General features: G+C 46.8%; 1 protein-coding gene across 4 annotated transcripts in view; it reads right to left on the reverse strand.

The window, feature by feature from the left end:
- Positions 1-1,060: 1,060 nt before the first annotated feature.
- The window catches only part of arap3 (ArfGAP with RhoGAP domain, ankyrin repeat and PH domain 3), a 40,436-nt gene continuing 31,890 nt past the window's right edge, over positions 1,061-9,606 (reverse strand). For all 4 annotated transcript variants that reach the window (XM_008298689.1, XM_008298691.1, XM_008298690.1 and 1 more), the window contains exons 23-35: positions 9,373-9,478; positions 8,979-9,126; positions 8,829-8,897; positions 8,261-8,335; positions 8,067-8,184; positions 7,845-7,973; positions 6,120-6,256; positions 5,962-6,044; positions 4,628-4,663; positions 4,479-4,542; positions 4,270-4,407; positions 4,069-4,107; positions 1,061-3,700 (exon numbers count right to left, since the gene is read on the reverse strand). In XM_008298689.1, coding sequence (XP_008296911.1) covers positions 3,242-3,700; positions 4,069-4,107; positions 4,270-4,407; positions 4,479-4,542; positions 4,628-4,663; positions 5,962-6,044; positions 6,120-6,256; positions 7,845-7,973; positions 8,067-8,184; positions 8,261-8,335; positions 8,829-8,897; positions 8,979-9,126; positions 9,373-9,478 — 1,601 coding nt within the window. In that variant the 3' untranslated portion in view covers positions 1,061-3,241. The remainder of the gene's footprint in view (positions 3,701-4,068; positions 4,108-4,269; positions 4,408-4,478; positions 4,543-4,627; positions 4,664-5,961; positions 6,045-6,119; positions 6,257-7,844; positions 7,974-8,066; positions 8,185-8,260; positions 8,336-8,828; positions 8,898-8,978; positions 9,127-9,372; positions 9,479-9,606) is intronic.

The raw sequence follows: 9,606 nt of genomic DNA on the forward strand, positions 1-9,606 counted from the left end.
GCCAAATGTGCTTTTGACAATTTAGAAGGTGGCGCTGTGGAGCAATTTTTCTATTGAGGTGTGTATTGTTCTTCCAAATTATAAAATTGTTCACCGGGTCTGATGTACATGGCAATTTTGGTGAGTTTTCGAGTATGTTTAGGGCCTCAAAAACGCGTGTTTTTGGCACGAATAATAATAATAATCCGAGCAGTTCCAATAGGGTCTTCGCACCCTTTGGTGCTCGGACCCTAATAATAATAATAATAATAATAATCCGAGCAGTTCCAATAGGGTCTTCGCACCCTTTTGGGTGCTCGGACCCTAATAATAATCACAACGGTTTAAATAGGGTCCTTGCACTGGTGTGCTCGGACCCTAATAATATGGCATCATCACATCATATGAACAAGTCTGAAGAAGTGAACACTTTTTATTCTGACAGCCCTGAAACACATTTATTTGATAAATGTAGGCTTTATTTTATTTATTTATTTATTTTTTACAATGATCTGGCGACCCCCTGAAATGATCTTGGGGTCCTCATGGGGGTCCCGACCCCCAGTTTGAGAACCACTGGTACAGTGTGGTATAGTATAAATGATAGAATAGTAGAATGCAGTATTGTATAATGTAGCAAAGCGTAGTATAAGATAGTACATCAGAATGAGTTATAGTATAAATTAGAGGAAAGGTTTTACTGTATTTTTGTATCGTGTAGTATGTTAGGATTTCCAGTGTACGACCACAGAATACAAATTATGGAATAGTACAGTATAATGCAGTATAGTGCAGCAAAGGTCAGCATAAACTAAAGTATCATCTCATGCAGTCGTGTACAGTGTGGTGTGTTACAGTATAAACTACAGTCCAGTCACTCAGCTCGTCTTCACACATACTGATGAATCCAGATATCTTTAATTCTGCTCCGTTCAGCAGATCTACATCACTCTTTTTAGATCTTAAATGAAGTCCAGACTGGTCAGAAGGATGTTGCTGAGGTCTGTAACAGCTAATAACTGTCATAACATCTGGCTGTGTGTGACCGGTCTGTGGAGATGTGGAACAAAAAGTCGGACAGTGTTGATGTCTGGGACTTTAATTCTGGAGAGTTAAACGTTAAAACAGCTGCGTGTGAGACACACAGGGCAGCTCTGTTGGTTTGACACGACATCACACACGGAGGATCGAATAACATACTGAATATATACAGACGAAGCAGGAGCACAGCAGCCAGACGTCGGAGCCACACTGGGACCAGTCACGCTGTGTACTGGGAGGACTGGCGGACGCACAGATCAAGTCTGCCTGCTGCACTGTTGATCTTCAGGTTGTGTCCTTGTTGTTTTACTGAGTGTTTGCCGCCACCTGCTGGTCATTTAAAGAAGTGTTATCCATCCCTCGGAGGCACCGAGCAGCTCCGAGCGAAAGAAACCATCCCGGATTCAACACACGAGTCTGCACGTACGGATCTGTACAGGTTTCACATCAAGCTGGATCTTTACCGTCAGAACACCAGTTTGTTCATCTGCACAACACGCAGCGACGCCGGAGAGCTTCACATCAGGAGCATGAAGTCTGCTTACAGCTCAGAACCTTCAAGTGACCCAAAGGACTCCATCTATCACCCAGAAACCGTAAAAACACAAAGAATCATCAGAGTTTCTACTTTCTAATGGTCCTTGAACATAACGTGCAGTTCAGTTCAGTAATTTCCCAGACTGGGATAAATAAAGTATTTTTCTATTCTATTCATTCAGAAAAAAACGATCAATTCTAAACTTAAAATTGTGATATTTCATACAAAAAAAAAACAAAAAACCTTTATTCTACACGACTCATATAAAATGTCTTCAACCAGATCCTGCAAAAACTTCTTCAGTGACAAATTCAGAGTTTTCAGATGAACTGCAGGCGGTGTTTCCACAGAGCAGAGAGGAGAGCACAATGAAAACCAGACCTCCTGGATCCATGAGGTCAGTGCAGCTCACAAACAGTGACCAGAGGAGCCAGGTGTTGGAGATACGGTGCTTAGCAACCGCACCATCCAACACAAGGTTTATGCTTCAGTTGAAACAGCAACGCTGATCACCAGCATCCTGGTTCATGCTTCTGCACTGGCCAACAGACAAGCATGTCGACGCTCGTTGTTTTGCATTTGAATTAAGGTTGAAATTCCTCATTCCTGTTCAAAATGGTAAACTGTCAGGAGCTGAATTAAAGCGCTTCATGATGCCGGATGCTCTCTATACACATACATATATTTATATCCAGTGCTTAACACATGAGACGGGGGTCTGATAAACCTGCCAGGCCTTGCACATTCAGCATGGTGGAACATTGTCATAATGTCGTTCTAAAGTTTGTGGAGGCTACACACATATATAGTTAAACATCTGTAGCAGGTGGCGCCTCGAGTGATTCGGATTTGATGTTCATTTTCCACAACATTTCTTCGGGGCTTGTCCAGGATCGTGTTTCTGGCTGATCAACGGAGTCATGTTGGTGATTTGTTTTGAATGAAACGTGCTGTTCAAACCCACCAGAGGAGGTCAGACATGTTGTCTTCAAAACACAGTTAGACTGAAAACGTCTGATGAGGCTGTAAAAGTGTAAATAGTTGAATATCGATAGTGTTTGGAGCATCCACGTTCTCCAGGTCGGTGACATCTGTGGACGTGCTGAGTCCAGGTTCTCAACATTTCTGTAAAATAGATCATCAAGAAAATGTTTGTCTTTCTTGTGATTTCTGTAATTTCTGAGTCAAAACACCTGGAAAAGACATTGAGGACCTTCAGCTGAAAACCGGACCAGAGCTGAACACAGAAACCTTCCAGACTCTTGGTCTCAACTGACATGGAAGAGACTTCAATCAGCTTCCTGTTGTGAGGCGCAGACCGGTGAAGTATCCACATCAGCACACTGAACCATACGTCTGAATAGAGCTGCTCCGTCAACATACACGTGGGTCAGACGCCAGAAGAACCCGGATCAGCTCCATCCAGCATGTTTTCCTGCTCATTCTGACCCACAATCCTCTGCAGCACTCAAACTTTGAGACACGATATCATAATGAAGTCCAAACTGTGCACATGCTGCATCAGGTGATGGCAGGACGGCTGCAGGACGGACTGAAGGGAACCAGAACAGATGCTGTGATGTGATGCTGTCCAAGCTCCAGGATGGACGCTGAAGGAAAGACGACCTCTGACTCCATCAGACTCTGTGCTGTCTTCAGCCTCCTCCTCCTCCATCCTGTTTCTCAGACATCATACGGCCTCTCCTCCTCCTGCTCCTCCTCCTCGGTCTTCTTGGTGAAGGCCGATGACAGCTCCTGCAGCAGCAGCTCCTGTGACGGTGTGCAGACGCCCTGCGGCTGCTGCCTCCTCCTCACCGCAGGCTGATGAAGGACGTCTGATTCTCCTGCAGCCCCTCCTTCGCTGCTGATGCCGCTCTGATCCAGAGTTTCCTCGGAGCTGCTGCTACGAACTTCGTCTTCTGGGACGATCACGTGGTCCAGATGGCCGCTGTCCAGAGTAACCAGTCTGAGCGGCGGGTGGTCCAGCACCTCCTGGGTCTCTGCAGCGCTGCTGGACCGGAAGCTGGTCTCCAGAGACTTGAGGACCTGCAGGCCAAAGTCTCCAACCTCCTCGTAGAGCGGCTCAGGGAGGCCAGGAGACTCTGAACGCTCCTCGAACGAGTCCGGCTGGACCTTCATGGGCTGAAGACATAAAGACACAGAGGACTGGTCAGTCCTGGAAGAACCTCTGTCCAGTTATATGTGTCCAAAAACACTCAGAGGGTTGGATAAAGGGTTAGGAAGGTTGGAAGGGAGCAGCTCGACTACAGAACACTCACAAAGTACCAACTAAAGCTTAACAACATTCTCCAAGTACCAGGCAAAGATCCAAAACACACACAAGCTTCACAACACTTACAAAGGAGCAGCGACAAGAAGAGAAGAATAATGAAGAACCAGATACTCAAAATATTCACTAAGTACAAGCTAAAAGTACAAAATACTGAGAGAGTACCAGGTGAAGGAATGTAATACTCACAAAGTACCAGCCAGAGGTAAAAAATACTCACAAAGTACATGGAGAGAGTCCTCCTGTCGTGGAGTTTCCTCTGCAGAGAGAAAAGATAAAGTCTGATGAACTGAGGAGATAAACGTCAGAGCTTGTTTTCTAGAATGACTTTAGTTGTGAGAGGACAGAAGACACCAGCAGCTGAGTGTCTCCACAGAGCAGCAGAAGCCCTGAGGCTGTGAAACAACAGGTGAGTTCTGACCAGCGTCTGATTGGCCGACAGCATGCTGCTGTTGCTCTCGTCTCCTCTGATGGGGACGAGCGGCATGGTGCCGAACTTCTGCTTGGAGATGTCGGAGGAGGAGTGACGCCTGAGCAGGGGAGGACCGGGGTCCTCGTTCTGGAAAACAACCACATCGGTGAGACAGAACCAACCAGGCCCCCTGGATCTGCAGGTAAACTCTGACTCACCTGAGCTTTGAGGAAACTGGTGATCCAGTCCCACAGCTCGGCTTCACCGCTGCAGCACAGGTACCTGAGGGGGAGGAGCAACCGAACCTGTAATATGTGATGAAACGGGTCGGAGCGGGTCTGAGAGCAGAGGTCAGGCTGATACTTACAGCTGGTGTTTCTCTGACATCACCGTGAATCCCCACCTGCAGACGGACACATGAAGGTTCAACTCATGGTTCTGATGGTTTCAACAGCATCTGTTCGATCACTGACCCGGTTTTTAATGCTTAGCAGCATCATTGTCGAGCCATCTTTCACATGTTGGTGTGTTCATAGTCAAGGTTCTTTATGTTTTGGTGCTTAAATATGAATGTTTTTCATGTTTTGATACAGGTGGATCAGTGGTTAGCACCGTCGCCTCACAGCTAGAAGGTCGCCGGTTCGTGTCCCGGTGAGGACACCCGGGATCTTTCTGCGTGGAGTCTCCATGTTCTCCCCGTGCAGCGTGGGTTCTCTCCGGGTTCTCCGGCTTCCTCCCACAGTCCAGAAACATGCTGAGGTTAATTGGTGATTGTAAATTGTCCGTAGGTGTGAATGTGAGTGTGCTTGGTTGTCTGTCTCTAAGTGTAGCCCTGTGATAGACTGGTTACCTGTCCAGGTGAACCTGCCTTCACCCTGAGTCAGCTGGGATAGGCTCCGCCCCCCATGACCCTGGTGAGGATGAAGGTGTGGAAATGATGGATGGATGTTTTGGTAAGCTAACATCCAGGTTTTGATGCTGTCGTGTGTTAATCCGTGCATCTTAATCTGGGTCGGTTTGGTGTTTTGGTGCATTTATAGCCAGACTGCAGAAGTTTAGGGACAATAATATTCAGGTTTTAGACATGCTGGTGAGTTATTATTCGTGTTTTTTAAGTTTAGGTGTATTAAAATTTAGGTTATTGACATTTTGGTCATTAGAAGCTGAGGTACGTTCTGATTTAGGTTTTTGAAGTTTCGGTTCGTTAAAATACATGTTTTGATGTTTTAGTGCGTTCTTATCCATGTTTGTGATGATTGTGGGCATCACTATCCAGGTTTTTGGTGTTTGGGGCTGAATATTCCCACATCCGCTTCCCAATCTGTTGTTTCCTGAAAAAGCTCTTTTCAAACGCTGACATTTTTGTCTTTCTTGGTAAAGGTATACCTTCTGCGGGGGTTTTGTTAAAAGAGGTTCCCAGGATGTTGGATTGTTGTGGAGTCATTTGTGAGCTCTTCACCTTCTCAGAGATGTTGTTAACTCGACTGAAGCCTCGTAACATCTCTGCTCACGAACAGTTAACAGAATTGTTGCTGTTTGTGTTGTTCTGGAGCTCAACGCGATGACGCTGGCTTGAAGACACCTGATATGATTCTGTGTTACAGCGCACACCACTGCCACGTTTGGTTCTTACTCATTATAAGCTCAGCTACAAACGGATTAAAAACCAAACCAGGTGTATGAAGCTGTGCCTGTTGTTACCTGGTGGGAGCTTTCAGCTTTCTGCGGATGCCGATGTAGATCTTCATGGACTTCAGAGACCACTCCTTCTCTGGTTTGATGCTCTGAACAGCGACACACAACAGTCAGCACCAGAGGACAACACCGGCTCTACTCGGTCCCACAGGAACCTTGCTCACCTTCTTGTCTTTAAGCAGCAGCAGTTTGTGGTCCCGGATCTGGAATGTTCTCTCCTGGAACCGAGTTCCCTGGAGGAGCTTCGGAGGTTCCTCACGACACCGCAACAGGCCGACCTTCATGATCTCACTCTTATAGGCTGAAAGACACATGGACCCAGAGACAGACAGGTTGGAGGTCAACACTGTGACTGTGGGCAGCAGGTGGCTGTTCCAGGAACACCCTCTCACCAGTTCCACACTGTCGTGCATTAATATTGATGTTTTCCATGTTTTGATATGTAAATATCCAGGTGTTTTAAAAATAATGTGCTGTGTTGATATCCATGTTTTGGACATTTAGCTGCATCAATGTTCATTTTTCTGAAGTTTAGGTGGTCGGTATTCTGCTCTTCTGTTTTGGTGCATTAACAATAATAATAATCGATCAGATGTATAAAGTGGTTTTCTACCTCAGCGAGTAAGTCAAAGACGCTTCACGCTGTCGGTTATTCATGCACACACATCCATCCCGGTGGTGGTTGCTCTGGTTGTAGCCTCAGCTGCCCCGGGGCAGACTGACCTGGCCTGGCTGCCTTCCTGCCCTCCGACCACCTCAACAGTCCATTCATACGCATTCACATCTGGGTTTTCATATTCTGGTGCATTCATTTTCAGTTTCTGACACTTTGGTTACTTAATATTCTTATTAACTGGTCTGCATTGAGAGTCACACAGAAGTTTTTTGGGGTCACTCAGAACTACAGTCATGACTCGATAGTCCGACCCGTAATGACCCGAAGCCAATCAGGATGACGGCGTATTATCTGACTGAACAATCCCACAGATTGGCTACGTTCACACTGCAGGACTTGATGCTCAATGAGGATTTCTTTGTGACTTCCTTCACGTTTCCACTTCAATGCGACTTGTATGTGATCTGCTGTGTGAACTTCATACGAGCCAAAAGTGTCCCGCATGCGCACAAGAGGACACGACGACGTCACACGCAGCGAGCGTGCTCAGTGTTTACGGAAGTAAACATGGATGGTAACGGTGGAGCGTATCTGCCACTCCCCCGCCGCCACCGATGGAGGAAACAGAAGTGTGAGCGCTAACTAAACTAGCATCAGCAGCCAAGTACTGCTGTTCAGACTGTCATGAACAGACCAGATCCAAGTCGCATAGGAGGAAAAAAATTTGGATCTGGGTCCCTTCAGCTGCTGCCTAAACGTCTTTGCTTTTGATGTCGACCGATGGGCCGTTCACAATCCCACCGGTCAGTGAGGCTGAAGTCCAGCGATGCGTAGTGTTCTGACAACACACTAGTTATTATAACAACTATGAACAATAATGAACAACTAATGAGCCTTCCAGCATCAAGCCCTCCTCGTATCTGGACCTCCGTCTGGACAATCCAACAGCCTTGATATCCGACATAGAAGAAGGTTTTACATTTAGTGTCGGATTATGGAGTCACGACTGTTCCTACTGCTGAGGAGGACCTTTATTTCCCTGAAAAAGCCTTGAAAGAGGTTCTACAAGGACGATTCCTGAAGGATGTTCTATGGGGACGGTTCCAGAAACAGGTTCTCTCGAGGTGGTTCCTGAAAGACGTTCTGAACGCATGGTTCCTAAAAAAGAAACACTGAACCTTCTAGAATCCATTTAGGCCACCCTAAACCAGCCCACAGGTTCCTACAGTGGACAGCGTGTCTTATGTTAACTCGTTCAGGTGTGTTGACCTACAGGTGAGGATGGTGATGCCTTCTCTTTTAGGAACTCTCTTCACTACCAGGTAGGCGGAGCTCGGGTCGGCCATCTTGCACCATTGCAGAGCCTGCTCCAGGACCTTCTCTTTGGGGTGTAACGGACGTTCTGAGGCGACAGCAACAACACACCTGTCAGGCAGCAGCATCAGAGACAGAGAGAGAGAGAGACAGGTGTACAGGCGCTGTAGTGCTCGCTCACCCAGCTGTCCATCCTCGATGGCCTCAAATGTCATCCAGACGTCTTTGTCTCCGGCCGGGACATTCCTCATGTAGAGAACCTGATTGGTTAGCTCCTCGGCACACATGGTTGGAGACACCTGTAGGGGTCAGAGGCCACACCGTCACACCTGAACCCGCAGCTCTCACATCTGCAGCCGTGAAGGTCAGACTTACTTTGAGCGTTATGCAGCAATCTGGTATCTTCATCTCCAGGTAGACTTCAATGATCAGATCACCGGCCTGAGACAGCTGCACACCAAAACTCAGTATGTTGATATGTTACAAAGTCATTTTTAGGAGTTTACTCAGTTTTAACCAACTTATAGTAACGTTTGAAACCCAACATGTGCCAGCAAGTTTGAAAGGATTGTCTTTAAAAAAGTTTTAAAAGCTACCGTTCGTACTCTATGCATCATGTGTGACACGTTGACAAAGTGCACAATACCAATTCAGTACCAGCTAAAGGTACAAAATACACACAGAGTACCAGCTAAATGTAAAAAACACTGAGTATGAGGTGAAAGTATGAAATATTCATGACTATACTCACAGAGTACCAACCAAAGCTAGAAGTCCTCACAACAGACGGCTAAATGTGCAAAATATTCATAAAGTCTGTGCTGAAAGTACAGAATGATGACGACGCGATGCTTTATGACCAACACATGATCAGCTGACTGCACACATCCCTACAGACTGAGCACCTGAGACAGCAGTGAGGTGTTGGACGGAGCCTGTGTACCTGAGTGTCCTTCCAGGTAGTGATGAGGCTGATTTCCAGCTCGATCTGAGTCTGATGCTCCTCGTCGATCTGAAACAGCGTGACAGCGATCAGCACTTTGTTCAGATCAGATGGAGAACAGGGCCTTTGTGTCTCTCAGAGGTCACTCACATCGAAGACGTACAGGTAGTTGTCTATCAGGTCTTCCACAATCTTCACCTCGTGCTCCCCCTTCCCGTCGGTCTGGAACAGGCTCGGAGCGAACAGCAGCGACAGGTTCTTGGTGCACATCTGGTTCAGATCAGCACACTTCTGGACCCTGATGGAGAAGTTACACCTCTGCTGTTACTGCTCATGTTCAGGTAAATGGTCTTCACTTATGTAGCTCTGTTCTGCTTTAGTGGTAGTCAGAGCTCTTTTTAATGTTTTCTCATTCACCCATTCACACACACACACATTCATACGGCGACAGAGCTGCCATTGGTGTAGGACAGTGTGGGCGGGGCATCGGACCACCAACCTCAGAGGACAGCCGCCCATTATGGATGCTGTGGGTGGAGCTCACCTGTACAAGTGACTGATGAGGGCGGCCAGGGTTGTCCGGTTCACTCGAGGAAGACTCCGGATGATTTCTTTGTAGCGGTCCAACCTCAGACGCTTCTGAGAGACTTCTGAACATGAACAAAGAACCGGGTCATTAAAGAAAACAGCTGTCAGATGTACAGTGCTGAACAAATTTATTAGACGCCCTGTCGAACTTGTTAAGCACTGCATATATATATATATGTGTGTGTGTGTG

This window comes from Stegastes partitus, unplaced genomic scaffold, assembly GCF_000690725.1.
Source record: "Stegastes partitus isolate 25-593 unplaced genomic scaffold, Stegastes_partitus-1.0.2 Scaffold1339, whole genome shotgun sequence".
Taxonomy (NCBI): Eukaryota; Metazoa; Chordata; class Actinopteri; family Pomacentridae; genus Stegastes; species Stegastes partitus.